Source organism: Eptesicus fuscus, unplaced genomic scaffold, assembly GCF_027574615.1.
Source record: "Eptesicus fuscus isolate TK198812 unplaced genomic scaffold, DD_ASM_mEF_20220401 scaffold_69, whole genome shotgun sequence".
Taxonomy (NCBI): Eukaryota; Metazoa; Chordata; class Mammalia; order Chiroptera; family Vespertilionidae; genus Eptesicus; species Eptesicus fuscus.
Genome location: NW_026557633.1, coordinates 106,842 through 127,295, shown reverse-complemented (window position 1 = coordinate 127,295; position 20,454 = coordinate 106,842). Strand labels below are relative to the sequence as shown.

The window sequence follows — 20,454 nt, the reverse complement described above, 5'->3', positions numbered from 1 at the left end:
GGGGTGGCGGCCGGAGGGGGTTGGGGGGAGGGGGGAGCGGCGCGGGCGGAAGCGGCCTGGAAGGTCACTTCCGGCCTGGGCGCCCGTCCCCCTGACCCCAGGGTCTGAGTCGCCGCTGCCGCCGCTGCCACCATCCGTGAGGGAGGCGAGAGAAGGAGGAGTGCGGCGCGGCGGCCCCGGGACCGAGGAGGTGAGGGGAGGGCGCGGGGGCCGGGGGCGTGCGGCCAGGGCCGGGGGGGCGCGCCTCCGGAGCCGGGCTGCGGACGGGGGGCGGGCGGGAAGGCGGACGGCGAGCGCGACTGGGCGTGAGTGCGCGTGCGCGCCGCTGGGGGGGCGTGAGGGCGCGCGGCCGGCGGGGCGGGGGGTCCCGCCGGTGAGCGCGTGCGGGGCGGGGAGTGCGCGTGCGCGGCCGTGGCGTTCGGGAGCGCGCCCGGGAGGAGCGCGCGTGCGCAGCGCCGGGGGCTTTGCCCCGGGGCTCGGCTCCGGGTGGGGTCGCCGCGAACCCCGCCCCGCCCCCCCGATCCTGCCGGCTGGTGGTGGCCGGAAGTCGTGGCGACTCCGGAGGGAAGTTGAGGCCCCGGTGGGGGTGGGGGCCGCGCGGAGGAGCCTGCTTGACCGGAAGCCTGTCCCCCACTCCTTCCCCTTTTCAAAGCACCTGGGCCCGTTGCTGCCCCGGGCGGGCCGCGTGCGGACTTCGGTCCGGGCCGTAATTACGGGCGTTCCGGCGGCGGAGGCTCATTCATTCGCCGTGCCCGGGCGGGGGCAGAAAGCGCGTGCGCCCCGGGGGGGAGCGGCCGGGCCAAGGTCAGGCCCCATGTGGTGCGCGGTGCAGGGCGAAGACGGTGGCCGGGCCCGCTGTGTCCCCCACTCCCGGCCACAACGGGGGACACCCCAGTCCATGGAGTTGAGTGCCCCTGGGACCCCCGGGATCCTGCCAGATCAGGAGGAAGTGACCCGCAGGCTCGAGAGGCGGCAGCGAGAGTGCACGCAGGTCCTGCGGTGCGGGCACCAAGGACGGGGCCTGGGCAGAGACGCAGGCCTGGGCACAGCCCCGCCCGCTAACTGGGACCCCTGTGCGGAGGTCGCAGGCCGCGGGAGCCCAGGGGGGCCCTCAGCCCAGCCCAGCCCCCGGCGGCCCGTCGTAGGGAGGAGTGGCTTGGCCGGGCTGTTCTGTTTCCCGGTGCCAGGCCCCGGGTTGGGCAGTGCCGAGGCCCAGCGGCAGGCCCGGCCCGGACGCACAGGTGCTGCTGATCCGGCTTATCTCCCTGAGTCTGTAAGCCGCTTTGCGAGGCGCAGCTGGTGCCGGGCCGCCTCTGCCCGAGAGCCTTCCTCTCAGGTTCCTCCTGGCGTTATCCCCGTCTGTGCCTTTTCCTTCTGGAGGCCGTCCAGGGCCCGTCCGCACCCCCACCCCCGGGGGTACAGGAAGGGGTTATCAGGGCGCTGGCCCAGGCTCTCGGGTCTGAGTCCCAGCCCCACACTCAGACCTGTGTGACCTTAGGTAAGGCAGCTGGGTCTGTGCCCGCAGGGAACCGGGCTGAGGAGGGTTGACCTTGGAATGCTTCCTCCTCACACCCGGAGGAGGGGTGTGCAGTGTGCAAAGGGCGCCCAAGCCAGGTGCTCCCGGGCTGCCCTCTGCTCCCTTCCTGCAGCCCCGTGACCTTGGACCTGTCACTTCCTCTTTCCCAGGCTGTTTCCTCCCCTTCCCCTAAGGTGGCAGCACCGCCCGCTCTTCATTGGACTAGCCATGTCCGCCCTGTGTGGCCACACGGCCGGTGCAGCCCCTGCTCCCCCTCTTCTGGTGGGAGAGGAGGTCGGCCCCACACATGGCTCCAGGCTCCCAGGGGCCAGGCCCAGAGCTGGCAGCGGTCCTGCCCCCGAGCAGCTCCGAGGCCTGTGGGGAGACCGCACAGCCGGGCAGAGTGGCTGGGGGTGCAGAATAGTTCCCCGGAGCCCTGCTGGGGGGGGGGTTGGTGTTCCCCTGTGAGCTCTCTTGGTTCTTGCCCTCACAGGGAGTTGAGGTGACTCGGAGAGGAGAGCACGTTTATCAAAGCGGGACTGGGCGGAGGAGGGGGTAAAGGTCACAGTCGCAGGAATGAGCCTCGCTGGGCTGCCTTGGCCCTTGGAGGGGAGTCAGGGAGGCACCAGCAGCCCCCGCAGATGAGTCACAGGGGAGAAGGGCCCCGGAGAAAGGACGCCAAGGCACCCCCTTAGGAAAGAAGGGGGAGGGTGGGCATGCGGGGTTCTTTGTCTTAAAGGTGTTTTTTTAATCCTCACCCAAGGATATTTTTCCATTGATTTTTAGGGAGCGTGGAAAAGAGAGGGAAAGACAGAGAGAAATGTCCATGTGAGAGAAACACATCTATCGGCTGCCTCCTGCATGAGCCCTGACCAGGGCCCAGGCTGGGGAGGAGCCTGCAACCGAGGTTCGTGCCCTTGACCAGAATCGAACCCGGGACCCTTCAGTCCGCAGGCCGACGCGCTGTCCACTGAGCCACCCCTGCCAGGGCTGTCTTCAAGGTTTCCGGTTCCTGTGTGTTGTCGAAAGGCGGGATCTCTAGGGGAAGCCTCGGGGAGGGCCCCAGTACAATATCCGTCAGCGTCCCAGGGAGTCCGCAGGGTTGTGGTCACTGCTGACTGGCCAGCCAGGGCAGGGGTCACTGGTCCCTGCAGCGGGTCCCGATGGCAGCCGCGGTGTCGTCTCCTCTGCCTCCGCCTCTTTCCTGGCCCGGAGCTGAACCACCACCGAGGCCTGGATGTTCTCTCTGGTTTGACCGAAACTGGCTCCCCCGAGGCCTTGTTCCTGGGAGTATTTGATGCCGCCAGAACCTCACTGCCTGGAGGCTTGATGCTGAGGCAGGTGCTGGATGGGCTGTTTGCATCGCTGACTCAGTTTCCCTCGCACCCGCAAGGAACATCCCAGCTTCTCCCCTCCCTGCCTCACGTGGTCAGGGCGGACGCTCTTGGGAATGGCTGTCCTGAGTCTCCAAGGAGGGAGGACTTGACCAAGGGCCCTGGCCTCCAGGAGGCAGTGGCGAGCTGCGGGCGGCCAGGGTGGTGGGTGGGCACAGCCTCCTGACCCCACTCCTCGTGGTGAAGACGCCCCCTCTCGCTGACCGGGAACTGGCAGGTGCCTGCCTGCGCCCCGCGCCCTGTCGGAGCCCCCAGAGCCTGGGGAGGAGCGGCCCCCGTGTTAGGGGACTGTCCAGGCCCACGCAGCAGCGGGCACGGCTGCCGGCGGCGCCAGAGCTCGGCCCTGCCTTCCCCAGGAGGCACGCCGGGCACGGACCCCGTTTGCCCGAGGGTGGGGTCTGGGAGCCAGGCTGCTGAGACCAGCCCCTCAGGTCAGGCGGGACTTTCAGGGGGCCAGGCCGGGGCAGGAGGGGAGCTGGGGTGATGACACCGGCAGGCCAGCGGCCCTGCTGCAGGAGCAGAGAGTGCGGGGTTTCCTGGTCTCTGTCCTGGCCTGGGGCTCAGAACACCGCTTCCCTCCCTCCCGTGGGAACGGAACGGGGAGCCCTGTGTGGCCTCCTCACTGATGCTGGGGACCCAGCGAGGCATCGCATGGTGCAGCCCCGAGGCAGAGCTGCGTGGAGACCGCGGCCCCCTGAGCCCCGGCCCGCTGCTCTGGCTGTGACGTGGGCCACTGCAGGTCCGTCTAAGCCCGGTCAGCAGGACTCGGGCCTCTCTGAGCACCGGCTCAGGGCACCTCACGCCTCCACTCATGGATCCTGACGCCAGGGTCATGTGGTGGTGGGGGGGCGGGCGACTCGAACCCGGGCAGCCTGCCCAGCTTGTCCTCGTCTCCCTGGGGGGCTGTGGGGCCCTCAGCACCCCGCGCCTGGGGTCTGCCTGGTGAACGTCCTGCTGTTGGAGGGGCAGGCCCGGGGCCGAGGGAAGGGACAAGAGGGAAGGCTTCCCGGGGAGGCCCGCTCCCGTGGGCCCGGCACCAGGGCCCCTGTCGGCCCGCGGGGGGGGGGGGGGGGGGGCGCTCCAGGTGTTCTTGGCCTGAGAGTGCTTTTGTTTGTTAAACAGTGTGTCACTCACCGACATCTAGAAATCTGGAAATGCGGGTTGGCAGCAGGTAGCCAGGGCCGGCCCCTGCCACTCCCAGGTGGCCTGCCGCAGGTCAAGGTTCCGGGAGTTCTAGAACTTCCCCGCTGCAGGAGGGGGTGTGCCGGCCGCCTGCACCCGGACCTCCCTCCCTCCTTCCCCGGGTGCCTGGGGGGCTGCCGAGGGCTGAGCGAGGGGTGAGTCCGCGAGGGGTGAGTCCGCGGCCGGAGGCCAGGTGCTGAGGGGGTAAAGCAGTGAGGCTCCTGCTCAGGGGAGGGCGCGGGGCTGCCGGTCAGCGCGGTCACCCGGTCACCCACACGGGAACCGAGGGAGGCGGGACTCTGTACAGACCCGGCGGGGGCGGGGCCTAGGCTCTGGGGGGGTCGCAGAGAATGCCGGGGGGAGGGGGACGCTGAGTTTGGGGCCAGAGGGAGGGGCAGAGCTCACAGAAAAGGGAAGTGGGGGCAGGCTCCTGCTGTGGGGCTTCCCGCCGCGGCCGCTCCCGGCAGGGCAGTGCCCGCGGCTGCGGACGGACGAGTGAGGGTCCGAGGCGGCGCTGCGGAAGGAAGCACCTGCGGACCCGGGAGGGGAGGCCTGCGATGTGAGGGGGGCGGGGCGCCGGGGCCGGGGACACAGCTCCCGCTGGAAAGGGGAGCCGCCGGGCAGGTGGGGCCTGGCGGTGGGCTGGGAGTGAGGGGCGAGGGCGGCACGTTGGCCTGGGACGGGTGTTGGGTCGTGTTGGGGTCGCAGGGCACGTGCAGGGGCCGGGTGAGGCCCCCCCAGGGCGTTTGGTGTCAGCACAGCGCGCTCGGGGCCCCTGTGGTCCCCAGACTCGCCTGTGGGCCTGCGCGTCCGCGGCCTCCCCTTGTTGGCTGGGCCAGCGCTTCGGGGTCGCTGGGGACGCAGCCGCGGCTCAGCCTCCTGTGGGACGGCCGGTGTCTGGCTGCTGTGGGCACTGGGCCCTGGGCCCCTGCTTCTGGGGGGCGGTGCTGTGCTGTGGCCGGGTCATTTCTCCGGTGGGGGGGCGGCCCAAGAAGTGGTTTGCGGGTCCCACGGTCCCACCGCGGCGCCCCCCCCCCCCCGTCCTGCCCACCTGCCTGCACGGCCTTCCCGTGCACGTGGGTCCGTGGCGTGATGTTGGGCATCTGTCACCTGCCTGGCAGCCCTGGGCACGTTCTTTGGAGACATGGCTGTTCCGATCCTTTGCCTTTAAAAATAGATACATTTTCATTGATTTCAGAGGAAGGGAGAGAGAGAAACATCAAGGAGAGAGAGGACCACTGATCACGCCCCACACTGGGGATGGAGCCCACAACCCCGCACGTGCCCGATGGGAATCCAACCGTGACCTCCTGTTCCTCGGTGGACGCTCAGCCACTGAGCTGGCCGGCCCCTTTTTAACTTCTGTTTGGAAGGAGTGACTTACAAAGATGGGCTCCTCTGGTGTGAAGAGGGGGGCACGCATGCACATGGCTGAGGGGTGGGGGTCAAGGCTGAGAAGTAGCCACTGGATTTGGTGACCAGAGGGTAGGAGGGGGCAGTGGTTAGGGAGTGAGCCGGAGGTCAGGGGAGGCGGTGGAGGGGGAGCAGGGTCTGGGGCAGGGAGAGCAAAGGGGGGCAGAGAGCAGACTGGGGGGGCAGCCGTTTCCCGCCAGGGGAGAGGGGAGAAGCCGGCGGCTGCGGGAGGAGGCTGGCAGCAGAAGAAAGCGGGGATGGCGGGCAGGCGTCCAGGAGGTGGGAGGCAGCTAATCACACAATAACAGTAATTTGTCTGCAGCGCACCAGCCCCGGGCCGGCAGCTCTGCCTGCTAATTGGATCGCCCCAGGGCCCTGCCGGGGTGGCTGGGGAGCGGGGCCTGTGGGGGGCTTGGCGCTTCCAGCTGAGAATTGGGGAGCTGGGTGGGACGTCGGGCAGGACGGGAGCCCCCTTGCAGCCTCAGAAGTTGTCCCATCCCAGGTCAGGCTGACTCCGCACTGCCCTGCGGGCTGCGGGCCCTGCCAGTGGTTTGGGGCTGCTCCGGCCACAGCCCGGTTCTTTCTCTGTGCAGTCACCCCGAGGCCGCAGCTGCTGTGAGCGAGCGGGCGGGCGGGAGTGGGTCACATGTAGTGAATGCCCCCCCTTTTAAATTTTATGTGCCATCTTCAGTAGTTTTTTTTTTTTTTAATATTGATTTCAGAGGGGAAGGGAGAGGGAAGAGAGAGGAATATCAGTGATGTGAGAGAATCGTTGATCCGATGCCTCCTGCATGCCCCCTACCCACAACCTGGGCATGTGCCCTTGACTGGACTCGAACCTGGGACCCTGCAGTCCGCCACTCTGTCCACTGAGCCACAGCTGCCAGGCGTGCGTGCCCTTCTTGACCTCCCCGAGACCCTCGCAGGCAGCTCGCACCTCCCAGGCCCAGTGCGTGCCGGTCCCTGAGGCCCAGGCCACACCATCTCCTGTCCCAGAGGCCTCCCCACGGCCTGCAGGGAGCCAGGTCCCCTGCCTGCGGCTCTCCGTGTCCTGCTGGGACGGACTCAGGTAACAGGAGCCTGGGAACTGCTTCCGTGGCCGGGAGTGGCCGGCCCGGGCTCGGGCGGCAGGGGGCTGGGACACGGGAAGCGGGCCTCTGAGACAGGCTGCACAGATTTCTCCCTGGGCTGGCCTCCCTGCCGGGAGATAAGACTTCCTCCTGCGCAGCGGGCACTTTCCCGGGGTGGGGGAGGGGAAGGGCGGGGAGGGGAGGGGAGAGAGCTCCCGCTCCCGCTCCCGCTCCAGGAAGGCGGCTGAGCACTTGCTGTACCTGCTGTGGCCTTGAAGCCAAGATTAACCGGCCGAGTGGACTGTTCAGGGCGGACTTTTTCTCAAGACCAGCCTCCTGCTTCGTCCCCTTCACTGTCTTCCTGGCTCTCCCGCGTGGAGACTGTGCGCGTGTGCGTGGTGTTTCCGTGTTGGTCTCTGCTGTGTCCTGGCCGTAAGCACCTACGGAACGTGTGGGGATCTTAGGCGGCCAACCTTGACCGCTGCAGACAGAGGACCACCGTCCCGTACTGCTTAGCCCAGGACCGCCCCCCCCCCTCCAAGCCTCTGGCTCCCCAGGAGGCTCGGCGGGGAAGCCCCTCTGGCTGCACACCCAGCCACTCCGGGAGCACGGGAGCCCCTGGCAAACGAGTTTGGTGGCGAAGGCAGAGCACAGCCTCTCCCGCCTCCCTCCACCCACACAAGCTTGGCAGCTTCCTATCCACTTTCCGCATGTTTACTGTTTACGGTGTCAGCAGAAGGCTGTGCAGCTGGTGAAGTCTACCCGCTTTTTAACGGAGCCGCACACGCTGCCTATTCCCCTCCATCACACCGCAGTTCCCCGTCCCTCCCACAGCGAGCAGCCGCAGGGCAGACACCCGAGTGCCGGCCGCCCCTCTCGCCCGCCTCTGGTCCTCTGGCTTCCGGCTGATGCGAGGGGCAGCACTGCCCTGACTGCGGGCCGGTGGGCACCTGCTGGACCCGGGCGCACCTGGGGCGGAGCCGCAGCCTCACCTGTAACTGCGTCCCCTCCAAGGACCCGCCAGGCCGTCTCTACAGCGGCTGCGGGGCGACCCGGCGAGGGCCCCTGTGGTGCCCCAGTCTACCAGGCGTGGCCTGAGTGCCCCAAGATTATCGTTTTTAAAATGTATTTTTGATTTTAGAGAGGGAGGAGGAGGGAGGGAGAGAGAAACATCGATGGTGAGAATCATTGATCGGCTGCCCCTCACGCTCCCCCTGGGGATGGAGCCCACAGCCCGGCGTGTGCCCTGAGCAGGAACTGAACCGTGATGCTCAGCCCCTGCGCCTGTCCCATGTCCTGTCCCACGTCAGGCACAGTCCTGGGGCCACCAGAATACCAACTCGCAGTCTTTCCCCTTCCCACAGAGCCACTCCTCCACCTTTGTAAAGACTGGGAAAGGCCGAAACCGGTGTGGCTCAGTGGCTAGAGCGTCGGCCTGCGGACTGAAGGGTCCCAGGTTCATTCCGGTCAGGGGCATGTACCTTGGTTGCGGGCACATCCCCAGTAGGAGGTGTGCAGCAGGCAGCTGATCGATGTTTCTAACTTTCTATCCCTCTCCCTTCCTCTCTGTAAAAATTAATAAAATATATTTTTAAAAAAATGATTGGGAAAGGAAGGTTTTAAGAAAAGTTACAACCCTCTCCCCGCCATCGCAGGGAGGGCAGCTGTTCCCCCAGCGGTGCCACCCGTGGGCGCCCCCCGATGCCCTCCCACTCCCTCCCACGGGGCTCCGGCTCCTTCGTTTCCCCTGACCCGAATCCGCCATGATGGTGCAAGCAGTGTGTGTTCTCCCTTCCCGAGCCGGAGGAGCCGCCTCCAGGGGCCGGGTCAGCTGGGCTGTGCGGGTTTCACCTGCCCGGTGATCCTGCTGCAGGTGCTGGGTGGTCTCGGGGCCACTGGGAGGGGGGGTCGCTGAGGAAGCACCTGCCCAGGGGAAGGTGGTTGCGGGCAGGCGGTCTCCCTCCGCGGCCTGACATCACAGCCCGTGAAGGGCCCGCGTTGCCGGCCTAAGCCCCGCACCCACCGAGTGACTGGCGCCCCCTTGGCCGCTGCGGGCCAGGTGTGCTGGCTTCAGCCCCGCCGCTTCCGCACCTGCTACACAATGGGACGGTGCCAGGCCTCGGTGCCCCCTCCCCGGAGATCTTCCCAGACCTCGTGGCCCTGCGGGATTGCGTACCTGAGGATGTGGGGAAGGACGGGCTGCACGTCCGCAGGTCTCTGCGCGTGTGGCAGGGCGGCGTCACTGGGACGGGCCGGTGGTTCCGGGTGGCTGCAGCCTGGGTGGTCCCCCGTCCGGTGGGGACAAGGGGGCCGTTTCCCCACCGCCGCTCCGTCCGCAGGACCACGCGGGCGCTCTTAGCTCCAGCGCGGAGGGGAGCCGAGCTGCACCCACCCTCCTGTGACCTGCCCCGTTTGGTCCCTCCTCGCAGGGACCCACACATGGAGCTGCGGGAGGAGGCCTGGTCGCCGGGGCCGCTGGATTCCGAGGACCAGCAGATGGCCAGTCACGAGAACCCAGGTGAGGTGGCCCTCCCCCCGGGCCTGGCCCCCTGCACCCCCTCCTGGTCCCTGGGGTCACCCGGCCTCCGACGGGCCGTCTCCCGGGCTGGAGAGTCTCCGTAGTGGCCACCGCCCTGCCCCTCGTTGGGGGTGCTCCTGCTCCCCAGAGCCCTGGGCGCTCTGCCCCTTCTCTGTGGGCCTCGACTTTCCCGGCAGGAAGCTTTAGACCAGGGCGGCGAACCGGTGCGAACCGGTGCGGGGAGACGGGCGGGCTGGGGTGAGCCTGCCGCGGGGAATGCCGGGACCGACTGCGGGGAGAGCTGGGCGTCGGGGTTGGTGGGGGAGCTCTCCCTTCAAACTTGGAGGCGGGTGTCACTCAATAAAACGCTGTTCGGGTGGAAGAAAACTCACCCGGCGGCAGCGTGCTCCGTCCCGGGCTTCCGCCTGCTGCTGAGGCGGCTTCGAGCCCGGACCGCGCTGCCACGTGGTCGCAAACGCTGCCGTAAAGGGTCTGAGCGGAAGCACTTCCTGTTCCCCAGGCCCCGCCCCGGTAGCGGAAGTGCGTGGGCGCCGCCTCGCGCCTCGCGCTAAAACGTCTTCCGCGCCGCTGCCGTCATCGTTGGCCCCGGTCCTGCAGCCCCTCCCGCGCCCGGTCTGCGATGCACCCCCAGAGGGCCGCTCCCCCAGCTCCCCGGAGCGGCTCCCTCCTCCCTGTCACGTGCGGCCTTGGTGCCTTTGGAAGATTAACTGGAAAGTGGGGTTCACTGTGGACATTCCCAACAAGGTGGCGGCGCCCCGGGGTGTGGGATCGTGTTTCCTGCGGAATAAAAACCCTGCCCACCATCTGAGTTCACCTCCCACTCTCCAGTACCATGGTTCTCCACCTTTCTAATGCCGCGACCCTTTGTTTTATTTATTTTTTAATTTAGTAAATCTCTGTTGTTCAGATTATTACAATTGTTCCTCTTTTCCCCCCATAGCTCCCCTCCACCCGGTTCCCACCCCACCCTCTGCCCTTACCTCCCCCCCCCACTATCCTCATCCATAGGTGTATGATTTCTGTCCAGTCTCTTCCCACACCCCCCACACCCTTTTCCCCCTGAGAATTGTCAGTCCACTCCCTCTCTATGCCCCTGATTCTATTATATTCACCAGTTTATTCTGTTCATCAGATGTTTAATTCACTTGATTTTTAGATTCACTTGTTGATAGATATGTATTTGTTGTTCATAATTTTTATCTTTACTTTTTTCTTCTTTTTCCCCTTTTTAAAGAATACATTTCAGCATTTCATATAATACTGGTTTGGTGGTGATGAACTCCTTTAGCTTTTTCTTATCTGTGAAGCTCTTTATCTGCCCTTCAATCCTGAATGATAGCTTTGCTGGGTAGAGTAATCTTGGTTGCAGGTTCTTGCTATTCATCACTTTGAATATTTCTTGCCACTCCTGTCTGGCCTGCATAGTTTCTGTTGAGAAGTCAGTTGACAGTCATATGGATGCTCCCTTGTAGGTAACTAACTGTTGTTCTCTTGCTGCTTTTAATATTCTCTCTTTGTCTTTTTCCCTTGGCATTTTAATTATGATGTGTCTTGGTGTGGTCCTCTTTGGATTCCTTTTGTTTGGGGTTCTGTGTGCTCCCTGGACTTGTAAGTCTCTTTCACCAGGTGGGGGAAGTTTTCAGTCATTATTTCTTCAAATAGGTTTTCAGTATTTTGCTCTCTCTCTTCTGGCACCCCCATAATTCTGATGTTGGTACGCTTGAGGTTGTCCCAGAGGCTCCTTACACTATCTTCATATTTTTGGATTCTTTTTTTTTCTTTTTGCTTTTTCAGTTGAGTGTTTTTTGCTTCTTTGTATTTCAAATCTTTGACTTGATTCTTGGGATCCTCTAGTCTGCTGTTGGATCTCTTTATATTATTTTTTTATTTCAGTCAGTGTATGCTTAATTTCTAGTTGGTCCTTTTTCATATCCTCAAGGCTCTCAGTAAATTTATCAGCCTTTTCTAGAAGATTCTTGAGTAACCTTATAACCGTGGTTTTGAACTCTATATCCAGTAGTTTGTTTTCCTCCATTTCTTTCATTTGTGACCTGTTTCTTTGTCTCTGCATTTTGGCTGCTTCCCTGAGTTGATAGAGTGGCTTTGTGTGCTAGGTGTCCTATAGGGCCCAGTGGCTCAGCCTCCCAGTTACCTGAGGTGGACACTGTTGGTGCACCCCTTTGTGGGCTGTGTGCACAGTCTTGTTGTAGTTAAGCCTTGATTGTTGTTGGTATCACTGGGAGGAACTGACCTCCAGGCCAATTGGCTGTGAGGATCAGCTGTGTCTACGATGGGAGAACTTCTGTGCTGGAGACAGCCTTATGAGACAAGACCTGCAAAAGCCTCTGTGCTCAGCTTGAATGGGGCGGAGTTTCAGGGCGGAGCAGACAGCATTGGTTTCCTGTCAGCCCTGCCCTAATAGGCCCCTGTGTCTCAGTGTCCCGTGGTAATCGCTGCAAGCACCTCTGAGAGAAAGCCACCCTCGAGTTCCACCCACTGCCAGACAGTCCAGTTTCTCCCCGAATGAGTCTGGGTCCCCAGAGTCTCGCCCGGAACTGGAGTTCAGTGCAGTCGGGAGCTTTTGTCTCCCTCCTGCTTGAGAAAGCCAGCCGTGCACTCAGTTGCCAGCCCTCTCCGCGCGTGCCTCTATTCCTCTGCACTTTACTTCTGCACCTCCTCTGAGTCTCAGTGTGCTTTTCTCTTTCCTTCTAGTTGTAGAATTTCCACTCAGCCAGCCTTCCTGTGGTTCTGGATGATGTCCGTTTTGTCTTTTAGTTGTAGTTTTGAAATTGTTGTGCGAGGCAGCAGTTTAGGTGTTTACCTATGTCGCCATCTTGGTTTCTCCTCGCCACGACCCTTTAATACAGCTCCTCATGTTGTGGTGACCCCCAACTATAAAATTATTTTCGTTGCTACTTCATAACTGTAATTTTGCTACTGTTATGAATCATAATGTAAATATCTGTGTTTTCCGATGGTCTTCGGCGACCCCGCTAGCGGTTCTCAGCTCACGACCCACACGTTGAGAACCGCTGCTGTAGAGCCTAAGACCATCGGAAAACACAGATATTTACATTACGATTCATTAACAGTAGCAACATTACAGTTATGAAGTAGCAACAATAATAATTTTATGGTTGGGGGTCACCACAACGTGAGGAACTGTATTAAAGGGTCACGGCGTTAGAAAGGCTGAGAACCACTGCTCCAGTAGATCAGGACTAAAAACCACACAAGACGCCCCTCCCTCCCCAGCTACACGTGTGTCTCCCATGAACTGTCACTGCTCACTGCCATCGAATACCCAGTCCGGGTCCAATGTCCCAGGTGGTCTCCAACATGCGTGTGCGCCGTGGAGTCAGGGAATTTTAGTTCTAAGGTCGCCATGTTACTCTTCAGACAACTTTGAGGCGGGCCCCCCCGTCATGCCCCTCACCCCGCGTGTGCCGCCCCTGGCGCACCAATAGGCCCTGTGGCCTGGCTGCAGCCCTTCGTCAGCTGAGCTCGGGGCGCCTGTGGCAGACAGTGCTGGGCTTGTGGTGTACCCCGAATCTCACAAAGGACGCCTCAAAAAGTCGAATTATGGAGTCATTCATTCAAAGGCCGGCGGCTACGAGGGGCCAATCAGCACTCCAGATCTCGCAGCCCCGAAATGCTCGCCACATCTGGCTCAGATAGGCAGAATGTCACAAAGGTATCGATTACATCTTTGGGTTTGGAATGAGGAGCCTGGTTTGCACAAAGCAGTTACAGAAGCGAAACTGAGCAAGTTAGTTATCTATAAAGGTAAGTATAGTTTTGGGTCTACGGATCACTGAATCAGCAGGAACACAGTATCTGGGGCCACCGAGGCAATTCAGAAGAATTGTGCTGTCCAGATTCCGGGACCACTGAGTCAACAGGAATGCATTATCTGTAGCCACTGAGACAATTTAGGGTAACTGAGCTGTCCTGGGTCCCAAAAGAATGTGCTTCGGTGACCAGTGAGATCACAATCAATGGGACATTCAAACCACCATCCATGGCGTGTTCAATCGATTGGGATAGCATACATAAGTTCAGAAAATCAAAGTAACTTTCTATTGTTTTAGCAAGCAAATCAGCACAGAGGCCAAACAGCAGGTTAAAGTTAAAGTCAAAACTGCAGTTTCTACCTGAGATGATGGCTACCATGCTTCAGGCTCAGGCCCAAGAGGGGCAGGCTCAGCCCCCAGGCGCTGCCCCGTCTGTCTCCCCCTGGCCTGCCGTGAGGGATGTGGGGGCCTGGGGCGGCTCCCATGGAGAGGTGAGTGGGCACCCCCAGGCGGCAGGTCAGCCTGCGGGCTCCCTTCCCAGCACAAGGCGCCGTCTAGCCTGAGAGCCCCAGCGCCCCGGCCGGTCCTCCAGCTGCGAGGCCCCGGGCCCACGGAGGAGTGACCGAGGGGGAGAAGGACAGCCTGGGCGAAGGGGAGCAGGGAGGGGGCGCTGAGCCCTAACGGGCAGAGAGGATCTGGGCGGTGGGGGGCCCGGCAGAGCTCTGAGGAGGTGGGGGAACCAGTGGAGGCTGCAGCTCCGAGGAGAAAGTGGGCAGTGCCAGCCCAGACGCACAGCCACGTGGCGGAGGGCCCAGGAGGCGCCCTGCACCCCTCCCCATCCTCCACCCCTCCCCGCTGGACAGTGGACTTCCGTGCATCTCTCCTGCATGAGGCATCGGGCCTGCCGGGCCCCAGCCGCGTCTCAACACCAGGATCAGCGCTGCACCGACCTCCCCGCATCCCTGCTCCCCTCGCGGCGCCGGGCCTTGTCCACAGCTGCCAGCGCGAGTCTCTTGACAGGGAGCCAGGTCCCAGCTGATCCGGAGGAGTGCCCATCCCTGCCCGCCCTCTGGCCTCTGACCACCCGGCACGGATGCGTCCCCCGCCCCGACAGGGGAGCCCTAACTTGTTCAGCGTCACAAGCGGGGTTCCAGCACAGCCGGCCTCCGGAGAGGCCCTCGGCCAGCACGGGCCTCGCCCAGGAAGGGCTGCCCGCTGAAGGACACGCCGTGACGTGACCGGGAGGGGACAGTGTGCGGGGAGTGGAGGGAAGACAGGAGGCAGCGAGGCGGGCCCGGGGGCCCCCACAGTGGCTCCGCCAAAGGGCTGGGACAGTGGGCAGCGGGCGGGAGGGCGGTGCCCGGTGGTTAACGGGCGTCGCTGCGCGGCCGGGCCCTGGGATGAGCCTCGGCCAGCCATCGCTCATCTCAGGGAGGCGGGAGGGGGAGGGGTCTGCATCCTGGCCGCCCTCCCGCCCTCAGCTTGGGTCTCCCCACACGGACGGGCCTCGGAGGCCCCGGGACTGGCTTGTTCTGGCTCAGGCCGAGCTCGGGGCTCCCGGCGGGGAAGCGGGACTGGCCGGCAGCCCGCACCCTCCCCAGGAGAACAGCGCCCGGGCTCCTGGGCGGGAGCTGCCTGCGGCCTCGGGGAAGGCCGAGCCGGGACGGTCCGGTGGAGGCAGCCTTCCCCCGGGTCGCCGCGGGTAGGACTCCCTCCGAGGCAGTGGCTTTGCAGACTCGGTGCCTGGAGCCCAGGCCAGGTCGTGGGGCCCCCCGCGCGGACCAGGAGGCCGGGCTTCGGGGTGCGGCGTCTGAAGAAGAGGTTCCAGCCCCTCTGCCCCGCCCCGCGGAGAGGCGGACGGACACGGTCACCGGGGCCTGGCTGCCCCGCGCCGCTGGGGGCTGAGCGCAGTTCTACCGCCGTCACTTCCGGCCCGCACACACCCGGCCCCGCGCACACCCGGCCCCGCACACACACCCGGCCCCGCGCACACCCGGCCCCGCACACACACCCGGCCCCGCGCACACCCGGCCCCGCACACACCCGGCCCCGCGCACACCCGGCCCCGCACACACCCGGCCCCGCGAGTCTACGTGGGACTGAACGCAAGTTCCCGGGAGCAGGCCTCGGTGCTCACACCGGGCGGGCCCTCCCACCTGCCATCCATCCGCAGGCCGGACCCCGTGACCTCGCCGCGGGACCCCTGACCTGATGCTCAGCGCTGTGCTTCCCAGTCGGGGGCGAAGACACCAAGGCGTTGGGGGGACCTCAGAAATGTTATCATGCTCTGGCCGGTGTGGCTCAGTGGATAGGGCGTCCGCCTGAGGACAGAAGGATCCTGGGTTGGATTCCGGTCAAGGGCACGGACCTCGGTCGCAGGCTCCTCCCGGGCCAGAGCCCTGGTCAGGGCGCCTGCAGGAGGCAACCAATCGGTGTGTTTCTCTCACATCATGTTTCTCACTGTCTTCCCTCCCTCTTGCACTCTCCCTGAGAATCGATGGAAAAATATCCCCGGGTGAGGATTAAAAACCAAAAGAACATCAATCATTTCCCTGTTGGACACCGCGGGCAGGGTGACCAGGCTCCCGGGCTGGGGCCTTGGCAGTGCCCGGCTCTGAGCTCTGTGCCCCGCGCTGCACCAGCCACCCCGCCGTCATCACAGATTCTCACTCCCTCCTGGGGGGGTGCCGCTGAGGTGCGGGTGAGCACAGCCTTCACCGTGGTCAGAGCACCATCTCCCGGTGAATGCGGGATCTGGAGGGCACACCACAGCCCCTGCTGGCTGGCGCCCCTGCTGGCTGGCTCCCCGGCCTGCTGCCCGGCCTCGTCCGGGTGGCCCCCGCCTGGAGTCCCCAGGGTGGGATGTGAGGGGTGTGGGCCCGGCAGCGACAGGATAACAGCTACCCAGGTCCATCATGGGGCCTTAATTACAGGTCCCACTGTGTGAGACAGGCAAGCGACCCCCCAAAATGCATAGAATTACAGAGGGTCCCGACGCTGAGGGGGGAAGGATGACGTCATCTACAGGGAAGGGAGCTCTGGCGTCCGGGCAGCTCACAGAGGTCCCCCAGGGTGGGAGAGGTCCCCCAGGGTGGGAGAGGTCCCCCAGGGTGGGAGAGGTCCCCTAGGGTGGGAGAGGTCCCCCAGGGTGGGAGAGGTCCCCCAGGGTGGGAGAGGTCCCCCAGGGTGGGAGAGGTCCCCTAGGGTGGGAGAGGTCCCCCAGGGTGGGAGAGGTCCCCCAGGGTGGGAGAGGTCCCCCAGGGTGGGAGAGGTCCCCCAGGTGCATGCCTGGGTCCTGGGCCCCGAGCCCCACCTAAGCCACAGCCCACAGGGCACGCCACCCCCCGGGCCGTGCTGACAGGATGCCGTAGGCCCTGCTGCAGTGTACCTGCGAGTGGAACAGAGGACACCAGCCACGCAACCAAATCAAGGCGTCTCTCTAATTCAAAAGCCGGCGGCTACGAGGGGCGCAGCCCGAGTGAGGACCGTAGCGAGCTTACAAAGGCCAAACCCACACCCTGCTGGACGTTGGAATGTGGAACTACCTTGGGAAAGGATTGTGCAGAAGCAAAATTGGGCAAAGTTAATAATCTCCAAAGGTCACCTACAGTTTCAGCTCCCGGAGCCACCGAGTCAGCGGAAGCCATGTTTGCAGTTCTGGTTCTCAGGCGCCGAAAATAACCTTTGTAAAACCACAGTGTGGGCCGGCAACACAATGGGGTGTTTTACCGAGTTTCCAGGTCTCAGTCTGGAGACTGAGGTAACTACCCTATTGTTTAAGCAGGCGGGTGTGACAGAAGCCAGACTGGCGGGGTTAAAGTTTGAACAGCAGTTGTTACCGAGAGGAACGTTATTATGCTTCTTTGCTTCAGTACGAAGGTGTCCCCGTGCGTCCCAAATAGAGTTGGCGGGACAGGCCAGCAGCCTGCGGCCCTGGCGTCCGCACATCAGTCCTCGCTTGTTCGCCAGCGGGGCTCAGGCCAGTGTTGAGTGCTCGGTGCCCACGTGCGTGTGAGTGTATGTGTGTGTGTGTGTGTGTGTGTGTGTGTGTGGCGGGGTGTGTGTGTGTGTGTGTGTGTGTGTGGTGGGGGTGTGTGTGTGTGTGTGTGTGTGTGTGTGTGTGGGCGGGGGGGGGGGTGCGCTGATAAAGCCCAGGGGGCAGGGCTTGCTGCCACGCCCCATGCCAGAGGGTGAGTGGGTTACCCAGGCCGTGCAGGGGGGGCAGGCAGCCGGCGGGTCGAAGCCCTGCCCTGGCCGACCTGCGCGGGCACTCCCGCGGAAGGCCCTGCAGTAGCTGGTCTCTGACCCTCTCCCCGCTCTGCCTTCCAGTGGACATCCTCATCATGGACGATGACGACGTGCCCACCTGGCCCCCCACCAAGCTGTCCCCGCCCCCGTCGGCGCCCCCCGCCGGCCCTCCGCCCCGGCCGCGGCCGCCGGCGCCCTACATCTGCAACGAGTGCGGCAAGAGCTTCAGCCACTGGTCCAAGCTGACGCGGCACCAGCGCACGCACACAGGCGAGCGGCCCAACGCCTGCACCGACTGCGGCAAGACCTTCTCGCAGAGCTCGCACCTGGTGCAGCACCGGCGCATCCACACGGGCGAGAAGCCCTACGCCTGCTCCGAGTGCGGCAAGCGCTTCAGCTGGAGCTCCAACCTCATGCAGCACCAGCGCATCCACACGGGCGAGAAGCCCTACGCCTGCCCCGACTGCGGCCGCAGCTTCACGCAGAGCAAGAGCCTGGCCAAGCACCGGCGCTCGCACAGCGGCCTCAAGCCCTTCGTGTGCCCGCGCTGCGGCCGCGGCTTCAGCCAGCCCAAGAGCCTGGCGCGCCACCTGCGGCTGCACCCCGAGCTGTCGGGGCCCGGCGTGGCGGCCAAGGTGCTGGCGGCCAGCGTGCGCCGGGCCAAGGCGCCCGACGAGGCGGCGGCGGCGGACGGCGAGATCGCCATCCCGGTGGGCGACGGCGACGGCATCATCGTGGTGGGCGCGGCCGGGGAGGGCGCGGCGGGGGCGGCAGGGGCGGGCGCGGGGGCCAAGGCGCCAGGGCCCCGCTCCCGGCGCGCGCCCGCCCCCAAGCCGTACGTGTGCGTGGAGTGCGGCCAGGGCTTCGGGCAGGCGGCCGCGCTCCTGGCGCACCAGCGCGCCCAGCACGAGGACGCGCTCGGGGCGGGCGGCGAGGAGCCCGCGCACATCTGCGTGGAGTGCGGCGAGGGCTTCGTGCAGGGCGCGGCGCTGCGCAGACACAAGAAGGTCCACGCGGTGGGCGCGCCCTCCGTCTGCAGCCGCTGCGGACAGAGCTACTACCGCGCCGGCGGGGACGAGGAGGACGACGGGGACGAGGCGGCGGGCGGCCGGTGCAGCGAGTGCCGCGGCGGGGAGGCCCGGTAGGGGTGGGGGCCCGGGGGGGCAGGGCCCCTCGGGCTCGGCGGGAGCGACGGCGCAGGACCCAGAGACCCGGGAGAAATGGACCGAGGGGCCCGGACCCGCAGCGACCTCCCTCCCGGGCCCGTCCCGGGGCGCAGGGGCCAGGGCAGGGGCGCCGGGTGCTCCCTCGCCACCCAGCCCGCTGCGCCCTCCCCGCCGAGCGCGGACCGGCTGCCCCCGTAGGTTCTCGGCGGAGCCCGAGATCGACGATGTGAACTAGCGACCAAGCGACAAGCCCACCGTGAACCCCGCGCCGCTTTCTCCCCCTCCGAGGGGGCGCGGCAGAGCCGGGAGCAATCGGCCCTCCATTCAGAGGGGCCCAGGGGGAGGGGAAGAGGGTCCTTCTCCCTTTTAGAGTTTTCTTTCAATTGTACCCGCCCCACCCGTCACCATTATTCTCTCCCCCCCGCGGGCCCCACCCTCCTTCTCGCCCAAGCCCGCCCTCCCCGGCCTGGGTCTGGGGCGCCGGAGTGCGGAGCGGAGGGGCCCCCGGAGAACCGTCCCATTCCGTGGCCTGGGCGCGTGGAGGAGGGGTGCGGGCCAATAAATGGCACCATCCGACTGTCCGCTGTGCGTGGTTCTTGAGGGGGGCGGGTGGGGGGGCTGCGCTGGGGGCCTGCGCCGGCCGGGGCGGAGGCGGAGGCGGAGGCAGCTGGCTGGGAGCTGCCGGAGGCCGTCGGGGAGCGGAAAAGGGAAACTAGGATGTGAGAGAAACACGTGGATGGGTTGCCTCCTGCTCACGCCCGGTCAGGGCCCCGCGGCCGGGGAGGAGCCGAGATCCGTGCCCTTGACCGGAATCGAACCCGTGACCCTGCATCCCCAGGCCGAGGTCCGTCCACTGAGCCAAACGGGCCAGGGCACTGCTGCTCCCTAAATCCACGGAGGGGTCGCGCTCACCCGAAGCGGGGGCAGGTGGCTTCCTCTCCGCGGGGCGAAGGCCCGCACCACGCCCCTGGCTGCTTCCCCGCGCCCCGAGGACCTCCCCGGCCCCGCTTCCGGGGGGCTGGCCGGGAAACGCACCCTTCTCCCACCTCACGTCCCGATGGGGCGGGAAGGCGGCCATTTCCCAGCGTCAGGGCGACCCTGGGAGCAGGAATAGGACCTGCGGGCGGTTACCGCTGCCACGGGGTCCACCCGCAGGGGCCAGCCAGGGGGGAGGGGACCGGGGCCCCCCAGTCCCTGCAGCGGTCAGTCCTGCAGGTGAGGGCAGCTGGGCGGGGGGCGGGAGGCTCGTCAGGGTGGGGCCCTCTGATGCTCTCCCGGTTTCAGGGGACCCGCGTCCCCAGGATCTGGGCGGCTGTCCGGACTGCTCTGTGCGGGGCGCGGCTCTCCGAGGACGCATTAGGCCGTCCTGGGCGTGATCTGGGGTCAGAAAGGCATGTTTTTCGAGGGCCAAGGGCCATCACCTGCTTGGAATTGGTTCCATTTATGTTGAGAACTCAGGTCACTTTAAAGCGGGGAGGGGCGGGCCCTCGCCGGTAGCTCAGTGGTTAGAGCGTTGGCTCACCCATCCAAGGGTCGCAGGGTCGATTCCTGGTCAAGGGAACTTCACCTTGAGTGCACGTGTGGAGGTGGGGCACTGCCAGAGGCAGCCAGTCTGTCTGGGGAAAGACCCTCAGGGGAGCATTAACAGCAACAACGAAAATCCGGCTCTGCTTCTCTTGGGACAGTTAACCTGGCGACATGGGGATTCGTATTGAACGGGACACTTGGCTGGAGGTGTGCGCGTCCTTCAGCGTCAGACACCCCGAGCCCAGAGTCAGGGGTGCCAGTGGCTCTTGGTACCAGGACCCCGAAGCAGGGTCTTTGCGACTTGCAGGCCCAACCCACTTTGGGTTTCTCTTCCAGTTGGTAGAGTTGGTTCTGGCCTCTGGGATAAACACTCTACATACATTGCAACTGAGGAAGGCAACTACAGGTTACATGCACATATGTGCCACGTCCTGTTACATAAGGGACTCCGCATCCACGGATTGTCCGGGAACCAACCCCCGCGGCTACTGAGGGGGGACTATACGCATCTTTTAACAAAAGTATTTTTATTGATTTCAGAGAGGAAGGGAGTGGGAGAGAGACGTATCCATGGGAGAGAATCCTCGATCGGCTGCCTCCTGCAC

The 20,454-nt window shown here is 64.7% G+C and overlaps 1 protein-coding gene across 2 annotated transcripts; it reads left to right on the top strand.

The window, feature by feature from the left end:
- Positions 1–18,903, top strand: ZNF787 (zinc finger protein 787). Of its 2 annotated transcripts, none has more exons than XM_054713490.1 (3): positions 1–190; positions 9,005–9,093; positions 17,238–18,903. In XM_054713490.1, the coding sequence occupies exons 2-3, from the start codon at positions 9,015–9,017 to the stop codon at positions 18,299–18,301; spliced, it is 1,143 nt and encodes a 380-aa protein (XP_054569465.1). In that variant the 5' UTR covers positions 1–190; positions 9,005–9,014; the 3' UTR covers positions 18,302–18,903. The 2 variants fall into 2 exon arrangements, with proteins under 2 accessions (XP_054569465.1, XP_054569466.1); XM_054713491.1 differs by lacking the exon at positions 1–190 and adding an exon at positions 6,339–6,574.
- The last annotated feature ends 1,551 nt before the right edge of the window (positions 18,904–20,454 follow it).